Consider the following 21,825-nt stretch of genomic DNA (forward strand, 5'->3'; position numbering starts at 1 on the left):
ATACCATTTGACCCAGCAATCCCATTACTGGGTATATACCCGAAGGATTATAAATCATTCTACTATAGAGACACATGCACACGTATGTTTACTGTGGCACTGTTCACAAGAGCAAAGACTTGGAACCAACCCAAATGCCCACGAATGATAAAGAACATGTGGCACATATACACCATGGAATACTATGCAGCCATAAAAAAGGATGAGTTCATGTCCTTTGCAGGGACACGGATGAAGCTGGAAAGTATCTCAGCAAACTAACACAAGAACAGAAAACCAAACACCACATGTTTTCACTCATAAGTGGGAGTTGAACAATGAGAACACAAGGACACAGGGAGGGGAATATCACACACTGGGGCGTGTTGTGGGTGGGGACCTAGGGGAGGGATAGTACTAGGAGAAATACCTAATGTAGATGATAGGCTGATGGGTGCAGCAAACCACAATGGCACATGTATACCTAGGTAACCTGCACGTTCTACACATGTGAAGGGGTGGCCTGCCCCTCCACACCTGTGGGTGTTTCTCGTTAGGTGGAACGAGAGACTTGAGAAAATAAATAAGACACAGAGACAAAGTATAGAGAAAGAAAAGCGGGGGCCCAGGGGACCGGCGCTCAGCTTACAGAGGACCCACGCCGGCACCGGCCTCTGAGTTCCCTTAGTATTTATAGATAATTATCTTTACCATCTTAAAGATAAGGGAGTGGCAGGACAATAGGATCGTTTTTAGGGAGGAAATTACCAGTAAGACATAAGAACAAGGATCTCTGTGACATGAATAAGTTTAAAGGAAAATCCTGTGCCTTGAGATAAACCTTTTAGCAACATTGTTTCATCCTATCACATGGGGATAAACCTTGGACAATACCTAGCTTTTCTAGGAACAAAGACACACCCTGCACGCCCAAAATCCATTAAACCTTGAGTTACTACAGCACATGTCTCTTGCAAGGACAAGGTTGGGGGTAGGGTCACAGATTAACAGCATCTCAAATACAGAACAAAATGGAGTCTCTTATGTCTACTTCTTTCTATATAGACACAGTAACAGGCTGATCTCTTTCTTTTCCCCACACACATGTACCCCAAAACTATTATAAAAAAGATTTCATATTTGCTGATATCTCAAGGAAGCAGTATGCTGGAAAAATAGAGGTGAAGTGAATAGTAACATAAAGGAAGCTACAACTCACCAAGTATCAACAGAAATGATCAACACTCCTTGGGTGCCAGAAACCAGCTTAGCCAGGGTGTATACTTGTACCACTGGAGAAGAGGTAAGCTGGGTTAACTTCAAAGACCCCCTGGCCAACTTAAAATCATATTGTTTAATCCTGTTTTACTTGGACCACAACACTGAATCTGGATAAAAACCAATTATTCCTGTTTCAGTTGCCAAGCAAGGAAAACAGGTCTTCTGCCCAAGCTTTCTAGGTCATATTCTTCATATCTTTGTATCCCAACTTTCTGGATCTGAATTTTATAGCTAACAATAGGGCACTGCCTCTCTACCATCTCCTGTCCCCTACACAGACACACTCACACATAAAACTCTTAATTACAATAATGTTTATATATCTTTGATCATTTTTTTAAAGTTCTTTGAACATGTTAGCAAAATTTATCCTATCTTTTAAATTTTCTTTAAGCATTGAAAACTTTACAAACCATCAGCTATCTTAAAATAGTTGAGATTCTTTTTCCTTTTTTCCCTTAAAGAGTCTACACCAGGGTGGGTCTTTTAGACACCCCTATTTTCTAAGGGCATGTAATCGATTCTCAAATCAACTTTTTCCAAATAGAAATTCCTGTACAAACAGGGCCAGTCTACGGTAAATTAATTTAGATGATGGTGTTAGTTTTCAAAACGCCTTTAATAAGTAAATAAAGGGGCGATGTAAAATGTGGCAGTTTGCTTGGTAAATCTTAATTGCGAAATTTCTTCTTCTTTCGGAACTTTTTTCCTGCTGCATTTGCTGCTTTTTCAGCCATGATCTCTAAGTACTTCCTTCGGTTGTATCTGAAAAGAAAAATCAGAACTTTATGTTTGATATATCAGACATTAGAAGTTAATATAATCTTGGGGTAAAAGTTGGGAATGGATTGGTGGACAAGACAAGTGTAGTCTCTGACTTCATAGCGCTTGCTTGCAATCTAGGGAGAAAAAATGGCAACTGTAGTTGGAAGACTTTCCTACTATATGCACTATATCAATCTATCTATCCATATATCCATATATCATCTATACCCATATATCATCTATATATGCACTATATCCATCTACCAGGCTGTATCAAATGCTTTAAACATTTTTGATGGATAAAAACACAAAAATCAGGACTAGAGCAAAAAAAAAAAAAAAAATCAGGACTAGAGCAAAACACACTTAACCTGAAAATCCACAGTATGATATATTTCTTAGAACTGACCAATGGTTTTCAAAGTGTGGTCTGTGGAATAGACCCTTTCAAGGAATTCATTAGGTAAAAACTATTTTCTCAAGAATACTAAGGCATTAATTGCTTTTTTCACCCTCATTCTCTCATGAGTGTCGTGTTTTCCAGGGGCTATGTGATGTGTGGTATCTGCAGAAGCAGGTATGAGCCTCTGTCTTTAGTTAAACCACACATTAGAGAGATTTGCACTAAATTATTTTTCATAAAAATACATATGTTAATACGTTATGGATTATTTTAAATGAGTTAAATTATCTGAAATTTTATAAGTTTATACATATTTTAAAGCAAAGTATACATATTATAAAATAAATACAAATTCCTTTACCTTCTGAACTCAGAATCAGCCAGCAGTTCTTCCACAATAGTTCTTTTCCTTTGCTTCTTGGGAATTCGTGAATGGTAGAAATCAGCTGGATTGTCAACAATGGTTCCAATCTGTGAACAATTGATTGGAATAAGTCATGTGCTACCTGAGTGCCAAGATGCTTTCACACTTCAGTGTAGCTCTAATTATATTTAGAGAAAGGAATGGAAAGAACAAGCTTACATTACACTAATAGTAATGTAAATTTTGCCACTTATTTAAAGCAAAAAAAAAAAACAACAACACACTGGTGCTACTAATTATGTTTCTTCAGTAGTTTATAGTAGATCCAAAATTTCTTTGCTAAACACTAAATTCATGATACATAGTGTAACTAAAGGAGAAAAGTGGAACAGATAATATACACTTTTTGTTCTAATTTCCCAAATCAATGAATTAGACACATTAATTCTACTACATACCTATTTTGTTTCCTAGGTCATCACAAAGGCTGCCAGCTTAGCCTACTTAGTGATCATTCTGTATCTGTTCATACACTCAACTAAATAAAATTTACAGTGATTACTATGCACCAGGCACTGTCTTACATGTTAGGGAAACGAAGACAACATCTGGTTCCTGCAGTGAGGAGCCCACAGTCTTAAGGAGGCTCCACAAAAAAGTAACTAAAATATTAAAGCATAACATGTGCTAAACAAAACACTACAGATGCTCTGAAGACAAAGTGACCAACTGTACCTAAGAGAGGTAAGGAAGATTTAACAAAGATTGACAATTTAGCTTGAATTTATATGGGTAAAATTTCACCAAGTAAACGAGAACCATGGATATGCAAAGTCAAATAATGCAGGGACTGGTATGTACACGTTCTGACAAGACTGAGTAGCTAAGTGTGTTGGAATTTGTTGGGCTATATGACAAAAGGCAGGTGAACTCGTTTGGGTATGGATTATTAATGGCTAAATGAAGGGATACAGACTCAATCCTATGTCATAATTCATCACTGAATGTTTCTGAGCAGAGGTGTAACATCTGAACAGATGAAAACATTTTAAAAACCACCTTCGATTAGTACACGATACCCTCTTTACCCCTCCATCCTGTATGGACTCTTGCTGTTAGGCTAGTACTATTCATATATTCACATAGGGAACTTTATAGGTTCAGCAAGTTTTAGCTGACCTGGTAACCATTTGTAACACGATCTCCCTAATGTGATCAAATTAAAAGTTAGTGGCTGAATTGAGTTATGGCCATTATTATATGGCCTATGCAGATATGGTCCATACATTAGGCATGCACAATGGAAATATCCTCTATTTCAGGAGTAAATTTTAAAGATCACTGTAGTGCTTTCCAAACTAAAAATCACAGATCATCACTATTCTCTTTGCTTCATACCTGGAAGTACTTGGGGAAGCCATCTCTATCATTTTTCTTGTAAAATCTTTTTGGGTCCATGCTGGCTCTCATCTTCAGTGCTTTGAGATCATTTTTCAGTTCATTTGTCATTTCTGGAGCTTTCATACCAAACCAGCCATCCCCTGCTGTTTTTTGTCGTTCTTCCTGAAATTATGATTTCAAAAATAAACATTCTAACAACTAAGAGTATACATTATAATTCATTTCCCCTGAAGTAACACATACAGAAAATTTTGTGAATTAAAAACAAATAGTTGCTTTACTGAAAGCACTTATGTCCAGAATCATAGAAATAAAAGGAATTAAATCACAAAAAATGACTTCTCTGCTAAATTAGGCACAGGATTATCAGTTTCATAAATGAGGGCTCCATAAAATCTATTTTCTGTCTCAAAGAGTAACTGCTGACTTGCTGGGAGAATAACACACAACTTCAATTTTTATTGTCTAAAACAGATTATATGCAGTAAGAGAATGTACAAAAACACCTTCATTTCTAGAGCTTATATGTAAACATTTTTATTCAGTCACCCAGGAGTCTCAGAAAGCCATTCATACAAGGATCCAGAAATTTGTGTTGTTTCTACAATAAAACAAAAAACTACTATTCTTTTGAAAACTCCTAGCAAGTTACTTAATTTTGTTTCATTCATACAACAAATATTTAGTTAGTGCCTACCATGTGCCAGAGTGCTCCATATTAGTAACATTATTAGAGTACCATCCTCAACTTTCCTCCAAGCTCTCTGGATAACTAGTTGAAATGGCAGATAGAAGCAATCTATCTATATATGTTAAAAAAAAAAACAAAACTCTACTTATATATGCACCATTGTGGCTGCAAAGATGTGAAAATCTATACATAATGTGTTTATGGTGCTACATTTTACAGCCCTTAGAAATCTGTAATTATTTTCTTTGGACTGATATATAGACCAACAGATACAGTTTAATTGTGCAGTTATGTTGTATAAGTTGAAAATATATAGTTAAACATATCCAAGCATTTTAATTAAGTCACTGTACTTACTCTGCGTTTTTTCTGAAGTTGATACTTTGATTCACTATATGGTGGAACACAGTGGTTTTTTTCAAAATCAGGTGTAATGACAGCTTTCTGCAGAAGCTATAAAAACATAAAATTGGTTTTAAAATAATGTCAGAATGTTATGTAAGTTTTTCAACAGTTTAAACTTATACATAAGTTTTAAAATTTTTAGTCAGCCTGGCAAAGTGGCCCACACCTATAATCCCAGTGCTCTGAGGAGGCTAAGGGAGGAGGATCACTTGAGGCCAGGAGTTTTAGACCATCTTAGTCAACACAGCAAGACCCTGACTGTAAAAAAATTAGTTGGGCATGGTGGCACACACCTGTAGTCCCAGCTACTCAGGACGCTAAGGCAGAAGGATCACTTGAGTCCAGGAGCCTGAGGCTGCAGCAAGTTATGACTGTGCCACTCACTCCAGCCTGGGTGACAGAGTGAGACCTTGTCTCCCTGCACCCAGGCCCCAAAAAAAAGAAAAAAGAAGAAAGAAAAAAAAGGCCAGGCATGGTGGCTCATGCCTATAATCCCAACTCTTTAGGAGGCCAAGGTAGGACAATCACTTGAAGCCAAGAGTTCAAGACTAGCCTGGGTAACATAGGAAAACCCCATTTCTCCAAAATAAATAAATAAATTTGTGCAGTCAAATCTGTTTATCTTTTCCTAAATGATTTCTGTACTTCTGTTACTTGACTAGTATGATTATATTCTCCTAAAGCTCTGTGTGATTAAAGGACCTCAGCTTAATTAGTATTTTTCTCAGTACAAGAACCAAATAAGACTGCTCTGTAGCCCTCAAAATAGTTTACAGGAATATACTACAAGCATTAATTTGGGACTGACATTTGAAATGATCAACTCAGAAATTAACTGTCAGCCACTCAATTCAGGTTCAGGCCTAGAAGTTTCTGTGTGGTATAGGTAGTCGTCTAGGCTTTCCTATCCCTCATAAAAGGGGGCATGATATTTACTTAACAAATGATTAAGAGTTTGCTGCGTTTCAAGTGCTGTACTAGGCTCAAGGACAGTGATTCTCAATTGGGAGCATTTGGCAATGTCTGGAGACATTTTTGGTGGTGATGACAAGGAAGACTACTACTGACATCTAGTGGGCAAAAGATACGGATGCCATTAAACATCTGACAATGCACAGAACATTTCACAACAAAATTATGCAGCCCAAAACATCAGTAGTGCTGAGACTGAAAAACCCTGTTTTAGGAATATAAAGAAAAGATGATAAGTTAACATATCACATGATCAATAATGAATCAGATCTATGCTAGAAGTTATGGAAACACAGAGGGGCTGTGAGGAAGGACTGGAGGTAAAATGTTCTCCAAGGGCAACGATCAATTATTTTTGCACTTGCTTGGGAAAAAGCAGGGTAAGTTCAGGCAACTACAGTAGTCTTCAGTGGCAAGAATAGAGCAGATGACAGTTGGGTGGGGTAGAAAGGTACCTTGAAGGATTTAAGATAATACTATGTCACATCTGTGTGTGGTGTGTTTTTTGGGGCAGGGAGGAGACATGTGGTCTCGCTATATTGCCCAGGTTGGTCTCAAACTCCTGGGCTTAAGCAATTCTCCTGCCTTAGCCTCCTAAAGTGCTGGGATTATAGATGTGAGTTACCTTGCCCAGCCGAATTTGTGTTTTTAGACAGAGAAATCTAGAAGTACAGAGGATGGCTTGAAGAAGATGATGAAAACAAGATCAAAAAGGAAGCCACTGGGGTAGTGTAGATGAGAAACAAAGGCCTGTACTAACTGGTGACAGTGGCTTAAAAAGGAGGAGGCGAAGAAAAAGTCTTCCCCTAGAGGCTTGGCGACTGACTACAAAAGGAAAAGAGATTTTGGTTTCATTAGCCAGAAGAGAGAATACAAAAAGAGGATTCCTGGTTCAGGCAGGGAAAGGGGAATTAGTGAGGTCAAGTGCCTGAGGACATCTAAATGAACAAACAGACACTTGGATTTAAAGGTCTGAAAGTGCAAGTGAGAGGCATCAAAGCTAGAAAACACAGATTTAGGAGAAAGCAGTGTAAGGTGTTGGCTAAAGCTAAGGGTTTGGGTAAGGTTACCCTAACAGCAATTCCTTCTGAAATTATATGTAAAATGTTTATATGCACATGTGTATTTTTTTCCTGGTGGAAGAGGTAGGCATTCACAGCTTTCAGATTCTCAACAGAGTCTACATTAGTTAAGAACTTAAGAACTAAAAGTATAGCAAGAAAAGGGAAGAAAACAAAACCCCTGGGATCATAATTGGTGGGTGTAAGATGAGTAACACTGACCCCGTATTGATTTATTTTAAAGCATTATCATTCACAGATAGGATTTTATTGTAAAAAGAAATGACTCTTTTAGAGAAGGAAAAAACTAACACATTACACCAATGTGGTTTCACTGTAGGAAAATTAAATCTTTTACCAAAGACTAATTTCTAAAAGTGATTGGTTAGTTCTGTGAAAACCTAACAGCACAATTAACTTACCTCATTTTTCTTTTTCTCCTTGATCTGTGTTAGGGTTCTCTTGTTAGACTGTAGTTTATCTGCATTGAAATTAATATACAAACCACCCAACTGCTTGATACTCAGACCAGGGTCTATGCTGCTGCTTGTCAACTTTAGACTGAAAAAGAAATCATGACTTAAAGATCAAGTAATTAAATCAAAATGGAAACAAGTAAGATCGCATTTTAAAAAATCACTTATTCTTCTCTTGCCTTGTATTGTCCACGATGAAGAAAAAAAAGCATATTATTTTTACAAGGAATTCCTGAAAAAACTCTAAATAAATAAATTTTTCATCATTTTATTTTATTTTTTGAGACAGGGTCTCACTGTTGCCCAGGATGGAGTGCAGTGGTGACCACTGCAGCCTTGAACTCTTGGGACTCAAGTGATCCTCCCGCGTCAACTTCCCTGGGTGGCTGGGACTACAGGTACGCACCCCACACCTGGCTCATTTTTTCTTTTCTTTTTTTTTTGTAGAGACAGAGTCTCAATATGTTGCCCAAACTGGTCTTAAACTCCTGTAAATAGATATTTTCAATCTAGTAAAGTCATTTAGAAGAAACTCTGGATGCACAATGAATTAAACCAAAAAGGTTTTGGGGGAACATACCCAAATTTATTCTCCAGATTTTCTTAGAGAAGATTAAGGCAGGCCAGGCGCAGTGGCTCATGCCTGTAATCCCAGCACTTTGAGAAGCCGAGGCGGTAGGATCACTTGAGGTCAAGATTTCAAGACCAGCCTGGCCAAAATGGTGAAACCCCATCTCTACTAAAAATACAAAAAATTAGCCAGGTGTGGTGGTGCACACCTATAATCCCAGCTACTAGGGAGGGTGAGGCAGGAGAATCTCTTGAACCCAGGAGACTGGGGTTGCAGTAAGCCGAGATTGCATCACTGCATTCCAGCCTGGGTGACAAAGCAAGACTGTCTCAACAACAAAAAAAGAAGATTAAGGTCATATAAAATACCAATAGATTTCATAAAGAGATTTTATAAATTACAGAAAAGAAGAGAATATACCTGATGATTCAACTTCATATATAGGTAGTGAGTTAATAAATGTACACATCTTCATTTCTAAAACTAATGAGAAAGGCAGGTTCTTGAACTTCCAAGTTATCAAAACTTAAATGTTTTTTCCTGGGTGACTAAGGGCATTTGCTAGTATCTCTAAAGTGAGTCTCGAACAGCAATGAGCATCCATCCCACAGGAGTGTTTTAAAAATACAAATGTCATACCCTAGACCTACTGAATTGGGATCTTCTAGAGTTGACCCGGGCTCCTGCTATATTTATGTAATAATTTCTACTTTATATTATGGAAGGGTCCTTTTTAAGCAAGTACACTTGGACTGACAGTAACTTTCCTCCCTAATTATCCATACACACTGAGTAGGTGAAAGCATAATCAACCTCTACTGGAAAGTGAAATCATTCTTGTGCAGTAATTCTCAACCCTGAATGTATGTATGTAGTCCCCTGGCTGGAACTACAGGCACATGACACCATATCCAGCTTAGTTTGCACTCAATCTTTTTTTTTTTTTTTTTGAGACCAAGTTTTGCTCTGTTGCCCGGGCTGGAGTGCAATGGCATGACCTTGGCTCACTGCAACCTCCACCTCCTGGGTTCAAGCAATTCTCCTGCCTCAGCCTCCTAAACAGCTGGGATTACAGGTGCCCACCACCACGCCCAGCAGCCAGGATAGTCTCGAACTCCTGACCTCAGGTGATACACCCACCTCAGCCTCCCAAAGTAAGTTTGCACTCAATCTTAAATGATCATTTGACATTATGGAACTCTAAGTTCTCAAATACTCACAATATTGAAAAATACAATACTGAGAGACATTCAGGATACAACCTGAATGTCTATCATTACTTGAATGGATAAATTCACTGTTGTATAGTCATACAATGGAATACCACTCAGCAATAAAAAAGAATGAACTACTGGTATATACAGTAACATGGATGAATTACAGAAACAATATTCTGAGTGAAAGAATGCAGGCAGAAGAGAGTACATATTCTTTTTTTTTTTTTGGAGACAGGGTCTCACTGTCACCCATGCTGGAGTGCTGTGGTGCGATCTCAGCTCACTGCAACCTCTGCCTCCTGAGCTCAAGTGAGTGATCCTCCCACATCAGCCTCCCCAGTAGCTGGGACCACAGGTGCTTTCCACCATGCCCAGCTTTTTTATTTTTATTTTTTTGGGTAGACATGGGTTTTTCCCATGTTGCCCAAGCCAGTCTTGAACTCCAGGGCTCAAGCGATCCACCTGCCTTGGCCTCCCAAGGTGCCGAGATTACAGGCATGAGTCACTTACTGCTCTTATCACATACAAAAATATTAACATATGATGTCCTTTTTTTTTTTTTTTGAGACAACATCTCCCTCTATTGCCCAGGCTGGAGTGCAGTGGGACAACCATGGCTCACTGCAGCCTCAATCTCCAGGACTCAAGCAATCCTCCCACCTCAGCTTCCCAAGTAACTGGGACACAGGCGCACAGGGCACCACACATGGCTAATTAAAAAAATTTTGTGTGTAGAGATGGGGTCTCCCTATATTGCCCACGCTGATCTCAAACACCTACTTGGGCTCAAGTGATCCTCCTGCCTCAGCCTTACAAAGTGCTAGGATTACAGGCATGAGTCACTGCATCCAACAGATTGATTTCTAATGTCACCAAAACGAGCACTTTTAGTTATGACTGCTGGGGAAAATATGACTAAAATAGGTATCCAAAAAGACAAGGGAAATGCTGGATAGAAGAGCTATTCCATGAAGAACCCAAGGCAGTGATTTTCTCATTCCCCAGGCTAACATTTCATATTTTTATGGTAACCACTTGAAATACATGTATCAAAAACTTATAAAGGAAAAACTTACAGTTTAGCCTTTGTGCTATTTAGTAAGTCTTCTTCATCACTACACTCATCTTCATTTTCGTCATGGTCTGATGAATCTTCACTTTTTTCACCCTCTTCCTCTTCTTTTTCTTCCTCAGTGGCAACCTCACTTGCTTTGTCTTCCTCTTCCAAGTAAAAATTTTTATCAGCACTCATTCCAGGAGTTGTGTCAATTACAAACAATGCATTGTCACATGACAGACTTTCTGTGTCTCCACTTAATGACTCCCTTTGGCCACTATTTTCAACAAAACATAAAGTATCCTCTTCATTCTCACTGTTTTCAGACTGTTGGCTTTCATCACTGCTGAGAACTAATAAGACAGAATTATCTTTACCCTGAGATGTGTTGGGCGCAGACGTGTATAGTCTGGTATCACATTCAAAATCGACATTCCCTTCACTGTTCATGTCTTCACTGACACTTATAACTGTGGACTCTTCTTCATCATCACTACCACCACAATCACCAAACTCTGTCAGGTCACTTGCTTTTATGGGACTTTTTTTCTTGTCATTCCATCTGCCTACTTCCACAGTTGCAAATGTTTGAGTTAATGATTTCATTACAGCCTCAGAGTTCAGATTAGAGTGCACTGATACAGCATTTTTATTTTGGGGGGTTGAATGTCGCTGAGAAAGTAACTGTTGAAGGCTAGTGTCCTGAAGTTCAGAAAGATTCTTCAGCTGAGAACTTTTCTCATTAATTTCTTTCCCCTCATCTGTTATTCCATTGGCATCTTCATTCAAATCCTTACAATTCTGTTTTGTTTCTTTAAGAGATTCAACATTGGCCTGTTCTTGCACTGTTAATATATTTTCTGAACTTCTGTGGGAGAAATCATCATCGAAGTCATTATTATAGAAATTTGGCTTATTTATCTCAGAAAGAGATCTTGCTTGTAAATGGGAAGTTGGTCTGGTATCTGAATCCTCTGAATTCACAGGTGTGCCCACGATCTGTTTCTCATTTCCTGGTACAATCTTACTATCTTTCTTTTCAGTTTGTGCCTTTAATTTCCTCTGCATACTCCTGGTTTTTCTAGTTGCAATTTCAGAGAATGAAATGTCTGAGCTTGATGTCTCAGCAACAGATATAGCTTCTGTATGAGATTCTTGGCTTGGATCTGTCAGAGATTTAGCCTTACTTCTTCTGGTTCCTCTCGTTTTTTCTGTGGGAAGCACAATTCTAGAAATACCTGAAACATGAGATTCTGCTTCAGAGACTATTTCTTCAGTGTAAGACTCCTTTGTTGGAGTTACTTTCGGCTTTTTCCTAACACTGGACACTGGGGAGCGTGCAATTAAGATCTGCCTTCTCCTAGTTACCCTTAAAATGGTATCATGGTGCTCAGACACAGAAGAATAATTTGACTCTGCCTCAGAGGTCTCTCCATCCGTAGATGGTTCAGTACCCTTTGGTAGTGAGCTTGTAGTTCTGCTCTTCCTCTTTCTAGCTTTAGGAGTTCTAGGGATTGAACTTTGTTTCCCAGTGGTCTGTGATTCAGCAGTAGTTCGGGCATCAGATCCAGTACTACTTTCTGGATGCGCTTGAATCCCATTAGCAGCAGAACTCTGCAAACCAGAGAAAACACACTGTAAATTAGGTACGGCTGGAACAAAGGCAAAGCAAATGAAGTACTGACCCCAAAAGCTAAAACCCGGTAAACAAGATTACCTTTAAAACAAAAAACAAAACCCGCCCAACTCATGATTTTTAAAAAATCAAAATTTGGCAGGGCGCGGTGGCTCACGCCTGTAATCCCAGCACTTTGGGAGGCCGAGGCGGGTGGATCACGAAGTCAGGAGTTCCAGACAGCTTGGCCAATATGGTGACACCCCGTCTCTACTAAAAGTAAAAAAATTAGTCGGGCGTGTTGGTGCGCACCTGTAATCCCAGCTACTCGGGAGCCTGGAGCAGAATTGTTGGAACCCGGGAGGCAGAAGTTGCAGCGAGACGAGGTCGCGGCTCTAGCCTGGGCACTGCACTCTAGCCTGGGCGACAGAGCAAGACTCCGAATCAAAAAAAAAAAAATCAAAATTTAAACACTGGATCCAACCCTGCATTTACTTCACTTGCCTCATCCTTCCTAGATGTAACTTCAGAAGCAGAACAATTAAAATTTTTCTGTTTAAAGTCAAATATAATGGGTAGACGAACATTCTGACCCACCTATAGGAGGGGGAGAAAAGGAATATTAACTCTGAACAACGATGTGTTTAGGAACACAATGATGGAATCAGCCGCCCTTACCTTTACGTAAGGAAAAAATCGCCGCCGCTCCGTTCCCTGCATCGCAGAGTCAGAATGAGACAGCCGACTGACGCCACTAAGAGTCACCAAGTGACGACACCACAGCCCTCCTCACGCCTTAAGGAGGTAACGCTGGACAGCTGCCAGCCTCCCCACGTGAAAACGAAGCTTTTTTTCCAGTTCCCCTAAATGGGGCTTGTGCATGGTGGCCGAAATTAACCCTCCTTGGTACCGTGTTAACAGTATGGTTTAAAAAGCTTGAACTATGCTTCTGCATTAAGGAGTTGAACGACCCAAAGAAAGTTATCTAACCTCTCTTCCATACTAAAAACTGCCTTAAAAGACAGTGGTGAGGGCTAGTTTTCGTGACAGTCTTAGCACGGGGCCTGGGAAACCCAAGCGCGCGGCAAGCTGGGGTCCTCTGTTGGCAGTCCGCACCCTTAAGCGGACCCTTGCGCCGCCCCGCCTGCCTGAGCGCCGCTCTGCGAAGCGGGGAGAAGTAGGAAAGACTGGATTTCCTACCTTCTGCCCGGAACTTTCAGCCGACGCGGCTTGGATGCTGGCCTTAGCCCGTGCGGATCTGGTAACCACCATCTTTCCGGCTCCCCCGCGACAACCACTACTTCCCTCTTCCCTGGCGCTCCGGAAATGCGTCAGAGAACTGTCTCGAGCGCGTTTTCCGCGAAGATCCGAGAGCTCGCGAGAATCTCATCCCTGCCTTCGCCCAGCCAGTTCAGGCTAGGGCGGTCTGAGACAACGGGCTTGGGTTTAAGTGTGCACTTTAGAGCTGTAGAAGACAAGCCAGATTTTTGCTGGCAAAGACCTTCATGGGGGCAGCGAAGCCCGCAGTGACAGAGGGCCTTAGCGTACGGGTTCACATGAATTGTAAAAACGCACCGACAGGCTATCCGTTCATTTGTTCAGTAGAATCATTTGAACCCGGGAGGCGTTCTTTCATTTCTGTGTTCTAAAGAGCTTAATGTAGCCCTTGGTGTATCCAAGGGAGACGTTTGAGGTATTTGTACTTTTTTTTAAAAAGGCAATATTTACTCGTGTATTATTTGTGACGCTAAATATAAATAAAATAAAATTTAAGGACTTGGTTGAGGTAAAAGGGATATAAAGTGCCCACAGGAACTCGGAGACAAAGTAGAAAGCTATATAATCTAAACGTGAGATGGTGTTTAGGGATTGGGAATAGCAGAAAAGAAAAAAAGTTAAAGAAATTGTAAAGGAGAGGAATAAGGTTTTGTTGTTATTGTTGTTGCAGTGAAAGGAAGAGAATGACCAGAATCAAGAGGTTTTTTTGGTTAATCTTTTGGGATAAAAGGTAGAGAACTATGTTTGAGGGGATGGGGGATTGAAAAAATAAGTAAACGCAAATTATTGTTGGAGGTGAGAAACGATGGATGATTGCCTCACCAAACCTAGTCTCTACTTCTTTATAACAGAAAATCAATTTTTTATTTAAAGTCACAGAACACAGACTTCGGTGGACACACTGCTTCCCAGCTTAAATTGCTTATTTTATAGTCTCCCTTGCAGCCAAATGTGGCTACGTGACTACGTTTTAGCCAATTAGGTATAAATTGTGTGCATGTCTTTAGGGACGGCATCTAAAAGAGAGGAGGCCGTCCCTGGCTTTTTTTTTTTTTTTTTTTTTTTTTTTTTTTTTTTTTTTTTTGGAGACGCAGTCTTGCTCTGTTGCCTAGGCTGGAGTGCAATGGCGCAATCTTGGGTCACTGCAACCTCCGCCTCCCGGGTTCAAGCGATTCTCCTGCTTCAGCCTCCGGAGTAGCTGAGATTACAGGCGCCCGCCACCATTCCCGGCTAATTTTTTTTGGTAGTTTTAGTAGAGATGGGGTTTCACTATGTTGGGCAGGCTGGTCTTGAACCCCTGACCTCAGGTGATTCGCCCGCCTCGGCCTCTCAAAGTGCTGGGATTACAGTGCTGGGATTACAGGCGTAAACCACCTCGCCAGGCCCTCGTGGCCTTTTAAAGTGCATTTTACTTCCTGGAAAGTTGGGTTCACTGGTTTTCAGGCAGCAAGTTTGTGCCATAAGGATGAAGGCATACTTTAGAGATGGCATAGCAGTGAGATGGAAAAATCAACTCGTGGAGCTGCCCTAGGAGCCCTCAAGAGTCTTCTAGATTTTTCACCTGAGGAAAACACCTTGCTAAAAGCCACTGTTACTTACAGATTTTTCTATTTGCAGCCCAGCCTAATGCTAACTGAAGGACTGGATAATAAACAGAGATGTGGCTGTAGCCAGAAAAGAATGCACCTTCCTTTGAGGCAGGAGGGAAGAGTTGATATTTGCAACAGAGAGGAGAATGTGAATGCAAGTATGTTCAAGTGGAGTGAAGAAGAGAAGATTTTGGATAGATAATAGCCTCTGTTATTATCTATCCAAAAGAAGTAGGTGATACATCTCAGAAGAATGGAAATGGTTTAGATCAACTTTTGTGGCAAACGTGGTGAAGAGCAAAAATAAGTTTTACTAGGGCCAAGTAGCAGTGAGATTATGTAAGAAGATGAACAGAAGAGAAAGGCTAGATTTGAAGAGGAGACAAATTGTGTAGAAGGAAAGTGAACCAATTGGATGTAGGCTGCGGAGATCAAAGCATCAAAGAACAGCAGCATCAATCATAATAGTATTGGCCACTTAATATCTGCTGGATACTAGTTACATGCTTTACATGTATTCACTCATTTAATCTCCACAACTTTAATGTGAGCAAATGCATGGAAATAGAAATTAAGATGACAGAAGTAGGTGTAGAAAATTGGAGAGAATATTAGAAAATCATTCAATGTCTAATATTCACTTGCAAGTATGGCCCTTTCAAGTAAAGAAAAAGAAAAAGGAAAAAACAAACTCATATATAATCTAAGGTCAAGAAACAAACATAAGATATGAAAATTGTCAGTACATATTCATAATATAAGAAGATTGAGCTGGTCTATCAACAAATCTACCATAGGCAAAAAAAAGTGTTTTTACATGGGCTTACCAGGTTTGCCCTATTCTTTGCCTATCTTCTTTATCTGAAGTGGATTTAGGGCAAATATAGTATATCTAATTTTAGGTAAATATAGTATATACAATACAGTTGACCCTTGAACAACACGGGTTTGAACTGGGAGGTTCCACTTATGCAGTGATTTTCTTCTGCCTCCACCACCACTGGACAGAAAGACTAACCCCTCCTCTTCCTCCTCAGCTTACTTAACATGAAGACAAGGATGAAGACCTTTATGATGATCCACTTCCACTGAATAGTAAATATATTTTCCTTATGATTCTCTTAAAATTTTCTTTTCTCTAGTTTATTGTAAGAATGCAATATATAATATATACAACATATAAAACATGTATTAATCAACTAGTTATCTGCAAGGCTTCTGGTCAATAGTAGGCTATTAGTAAAGTTTTGGGGGAGTCAAAAGTTATCTGTGGATTTTCAACTGTGCAGGGGGGTCAATGCCCCAACTCCCACATTTTTTAATGGTAACCAATACTATTACTCAGGCCCAAAAGGAAATTTACCTTAAATAATCTATATTTTATTAATTAAATCCTTAAACTGAAAGGTCAAAGCTCCCTGGAATTTTAGGCATTAACCAAAAGATGACAGTTTTAGTGCATGAGCCTTCTAAAAATACATACTATTCATGGTCATTCTGCATTGTTACATGTAAAACATTACTATTAGGCCGGGCGCGGTGGCTCAAGCCTGTAATCCCAGCACTTTGGGAGGCCGAGACAGGCGGATCACAAGGTCAGGAGATCGAGACCATCCTGGCTAACATAGTGAAACCCCGTCTCTACTAAAAAATACAAAAAAACTAGCCGGGTGAGGTGGCGGGTGCCTGTAGTCCCAGCTACTCGGGAGGCTGAGGCAGGAGAATGGCGTAAACCCGGGAGGCGGAGCTTGCAGTGAGCTGACATCTGGCCACTGCACTCCAGCCTGGGCGACAGAGCGAGACTCCGTCTCAAACAAACAAACAAACAAAAAAACATTACTATTAAAATTAAGTTTGACCTGTAAGATGGTCCAGTGATCCCATTTTCTGGTCTTCAAACCTTTGAATGTGGGCTGGACTTAGTGACTTCTAATGAAACCAATATGACAAAAATGATGGATGTCACTTTCAGGATTAGGTTAACAAAAGGCTGGCTTCTATCTTGCTGTCTCTCAATCATTCACTCTGTAGGAAGCTAGCTCTATGTTGTAAACTGTCCTTTGGAGAGAACACTGTGGCAAGGAACTGAGTAAAGGAGGCCTCTGGCCTACACCCAGTGAAGAATTAAGGAACTCAGTCTGACAATGTGTGAGGCACTCAGTCCTGCCAACAACTACACAAGTGAGCTTAGAAACCGACCCCCAATCCAGCCTTCAGGTGAGACTGCAGTCCTGACTTATCTATTGCTGCATCTGGATGCCTCAAAGTCATCCAGATGCAACAATAGATAACAAAGTCATCCAGATGCAACAATAGATAACTAGTAGTTATAGATTAACTTCGTCTCTCCTAAAATTTCAAGTAAAATAAATAATACAGGCCAGGTACAGAGGCTTATACCTGTAATCCCAGCACTTTGGGAGGTTGAGGAGGCAGGATCATTTGTGCCCAGGAGTTTGAGACCAGCCTGGGCAACATAACAAAACCCCATCTCTACAAAATATATATAAATTAGCCAGGTATGGTGGCATTGCACCAGTAGTCCCAGGTACTTGGGAGGCTGAGGTGGGAGGATCACTGGAGCCCAAGAGGTTGAGGCTGCAGTGAGCCATGATCATGCCACTGCACTCCAGCCTGGGTGAGAGTGAGACCTCATCTTGAAAAAAGAAATAATACAGTATATACTCGTGTCTAGCTTCTTTCACTCAGCATAGTGTTTTTGTAATTCATCCATGTTACTGTGTATACCAGTAGTTCATTCTTTTTTATTGCTGAGTGGTATTTCATTGTATGACTATACAACAATGGATTTATCCACTCAGCTGTTGATAGACATTTGGGTTGTATCTGGTTTTCAATATTGTGTTTGGGGACTTTTAGAATTCTGTAATGTCAAATGATCATTTAAGAGTGAGTGCAAACTAAGCTGGGTGTGGTGGCATGTGCCTGTAGTCCCAGCAACTTGGGAGGCTGGAGCAGGAGGATTGTTTAGTTCTGGAGTTCTGTGCTGTAGTATGCGATGATCACACCTGTGAATAACCACTGTACTCCAACCTGGGTAACATAATGAAAACTGATCTCTCTAAAACAAAAACAAAAAAACAAAGATTGAATGCAAATACAGATATTTCAGACAAACAGGATCTAGAAAGTTTACTGTCCCTAAAGACCTTTGGTAAAGAATTACTAAGGAGGCTAGGTGCTGTGTCTCATGCCTGTAATCCCAGCACTTTGGGAGGCTGAGGTGAGAGGATCACTTGAGTCCAAGAGTTCAAGACCAGCCTGGGCAACATAGCGAGATCCTGTCTCTACAAAAATAAAAATTAGCCAGGTGTGGTGGTGCATGTCTGTAGTCCCAGCTACTTGGGAGGCTGAGATGGGAGGATGGCTTAAGCCTGGGAGGTTGAGGCTGCAGTGAGCCATGATCATGCCACAGTACACCAGCCTAAGAAATAGAGTGAGATCCCTGTCTCAAAAAAAAAAAAAAAAAAAAGTGAACTTAAAAGGAATAGAATGCAAGAATCAACAGTGAGCAAAGAGGGAAAAGAATGAAAGTAAGTAATATTCATTGTAAAACATGAACCTTAAAATAATGGACCAGCAGACACATCAAAATCTTACATGACATTTTACACATTTAGTCATTGCTGAGGAAACATGTTAAAGCTTTTGTTGACTTCTCTGGTAGCGGAACTGCATATGACCATATCCTGATATAGTCAGAGGAGATAGCAAGTTTTCATCTTTTTGTAACATGTGACTTTTCCAAACTTAACCTACTTTTGTCTCAACAGAAGCCATTCCTTTCTATAAGAATAAGCTTTTGAAGGTATTTTCCTTGAACTTGTAAAGTTTACATATTAACTGCTCCATCATTCAATAAGGGCATATTTACAAACCAGGCAAACAAGGGTTTCTGCCCAGAATGCCCACTACACCTTGTCATCTGACCCTACTCTAATTTCTTCAGGAAAGTCTTTCTTATCCTTAACCTGCTACTCAGTCCCACTTCCTTCCACATGCCCCAATCCTTTTCATTACTTCTATCAACAGATACAGCTTTTTTTTTTTTTTTTTTTTTTTTTTTTTTTTTTTTTTTGAGACGGAGTCTTGCTCTGTCGCTAGGCTGTAATGCAGTGGTGTGATCTTGGCTCACTGCAACCTCTCACTCCCTGGTTCAAGTGATTCTCCTGCCTCAGCCTCCTGAGTAGCTGGGACTACAGGCACATGCCACTACGCCCAGCTAATTTTTGTATTTTTAGTAGAGAGGGGGGTTTCACCATGTTGGTCAGGATGGTCTCGATCCCCCGACCTCTTGATCCACCTGCCTCGGCCTCCCAAAGTGCTGGGATTACAGGTGTGAGCCACCGTGCCTGGCCTTTTTTTTTTTTTTTTTTTTGGGACAGAGTCTGGCTCTGTCACCCAGGCTGGAATGCAGTGGTGCGATCTTGGCTCACTGCAACCTCCACCTCCTAGGTTCAAGTGATTCTTGTCCCTCAGTCTCCCAAGTAGCTGGGATTACAAGCATGTACCACCATGCCCGAATAATTTTTGTATTTTTAGTAGCGACAGGGTTCACCATGTTGGCCAGGCCAGTCTCGAACTTCTGGCCTCAAGTGATCTGCCCGCCTCAGCTTCCTAAAGTGCTGGAATTATAGGTGTGAGTCACTGCGCCCAGCCAACAGAGGCAGCCTTTTATTGCTCTTATTCATATACAGATTCCTCCCTTTCCCCCCACATATACCATATGTTCCTTGAAGATAGGAGTTATTTTTCATCTGTGTCCATCTGTAGCACAGTGCCTAACACATAGCAGGCATTCAATAAATCTTTGTGGAATGAATGAATGCATAAATAGCTTTATGATTTGGATGTTTTTAAATTATTAATTTATTTTCAAATCATACTTAGTTTGAGTTCAGATAGTTCAAAAATCGATATAATGCTTCAGGATGCTTCCAGTTATTGAAAAAACCCAATTAAAAATATACAACTCACACTTTATTTTGGTTAAATTCATAATGTAGGTAATATTAAAAATTATTATAAATATGTAATAATGCTTTATAATTTGCTATTATAGTACACCACTACTGACACATAAAAAGTTGACTTATCTAATTAAAACATTTTCCCTTCCTATGTTTCTAATTCTGAAAACTATAAAAATATTAAAGTCATGTTACATATTTTTCAAAAATAAAACTGCCATATCCCATTGCCAACTTTACAGGAAAAAGGTATACGTTCTGGTAACATAGGAAGTTAATGATGAAAAAAATAGGTTCAGAATTTTAAGTTGGTGTATTTGAATATGAAAACATAAATGACACAAATGGTTTAAATCCTCATTAAAACAAGCTTCACATTTCTCCGAATGCATATTTTGCAGAAGGATGAACTTCTAGCCAACATACAATAAATATATCAATTGTTTACATTCCCAAATATTGAAAATACTGGCTGAAAAATCTAGAAAGACAATGTTAAAGGAGCATAATTAAATAAGCCTTAGACCTTTTATCATTGAAAATTAAGATCCTAATTTTAGTTACTACTTGGCTCTGGTATGGGAAAGTCTGAACTATTCATGCAAAACAGAATAATTTTTTATTTTCCATTTTATACATAGCTGCTATCCAAATGATCTTTTTTGAAAAATGAATAATTATTAGCTATTATTTGTGATTCAAGTTCTAGCAATGGCCATCCCTAAATGGATATTCTATTAACATACTAGCACAATATGGTCTTTTATATCATGTGAAAATACTTGCTGCTTTTGGTGACTACAGTTTCATGGATGGGAATTCAAGATAGACTCATAACAGAACAAATTCCAAATTACAGTACATTGTGTTACAGTAAGGCTCCAGTGTATTCTGGAAATGTAATAAACAAGCTACAGCTTTTTTTTTTCATATTTACTGGAAAAAAAACAATTATATAAACTTTTTTTACCTTGGTCACACTGGATTCACATCTCCTCAGAAAACATCTGTTATATAAACTATTGATAACTTAGCTTTCAGTTTTAAGTAATTATTTGGTAGTATTACCACTCTATTTTATGGCTTTTTAAACATTAAGTCCTTAAACATTTGGAAAGTGTTCACTATATTCTGATAGTTCATGAAAAAAAGATGTGAACATCAGCTTAGAAAGCTTATATATAAAGCTTTAAAAATCAGTGTTTTAAAAGATTATTCAATAATAGAAAATCATGAGTACAGAGGTAAAATTAAAAACTTATTAAAAAATTCCATACACGATCCCCTTCAGAAAATGAATCTATAATCTTGCTTCTTTGTGAAGAGTTGAAGGTGCGTGTAGGAGATCACCAAAAAGCTGAAGTTTAGATACATTAGCAACTAAGTTTTTTTCCCCCACTTTCAAAATAACCCTTCAAACAATCAATTTTTGTAAGTCCAGGGTTATAAAAATAATAAATGGGATATTAAAGTTCCCTCTTAAAATATCTTGGCCAGTTCACTGTATAGATTTAAAATAAAATGAACACTTGTTTCAGGACTTATATGAAAAAAATGGGCATTTCCAAATGTAAAGATGAACTATATATATATTTAATAACATTACGATTAATATAAAGGCTAGAAGGCTTAAGTAGCTCAATATCTAAACAAGTTTTACCAGGCAAATCACATGATTTCACATAATTTTTTCTTTTTTTTTGAGACAT

At 39.2% G+C, this 21,825-nt stretch overlaps 1 protein-coding gene across 1 annotated transcript; it reads right to left on the minus strand.

Moving 5' to 3' along the window:
- Positions 1-1,860: 1,860 nt before the first annotated feature.
- On the minus strand, positions 1,861-13,625 carry DNTTIP2 (deoxynucleotidyltransferase terminal interacting protein 2). The gene is made up of 7 exons (XM_050807268.1): positions 13,459-13,625; positions 10,663-12,257; positions 7,745-7,883; positions 5,242-5,337; positions 4,191-4,355; positions 2,790-2,899; positions 1,861-2,025 (listed from the first exon to the last, which is right to left on the minus strand). Exons 1-7 carry the CDS (start codon positions 13,528-13,530, stop codon positions 1,932-1,934), a joined length of 2,271 nt encoding a protein of 756 aa, XP_050663225.1. The 5' UTR covers positions 13,531-13,625; the 3' UTR covers positions 1,861-1,931.
- Between the last annotated feature and the right edge of the window lie 8,200 nt (positions 13,626-21,825).

This window comes from Macaca thibetana, chromosome 1, assembly GCF_024542745.1.
Source record: "Macaca thibetana thibetana isolate TM-01 chromosome 1, ASM2454274v1, whole genome shotgun sequence".
Taxonomy (NCBI): Eukaryota; Metazoa; Chordata; class Mammalia; order Primates; family Cercopithecidae; genus Macaca; species Macaca thibetana.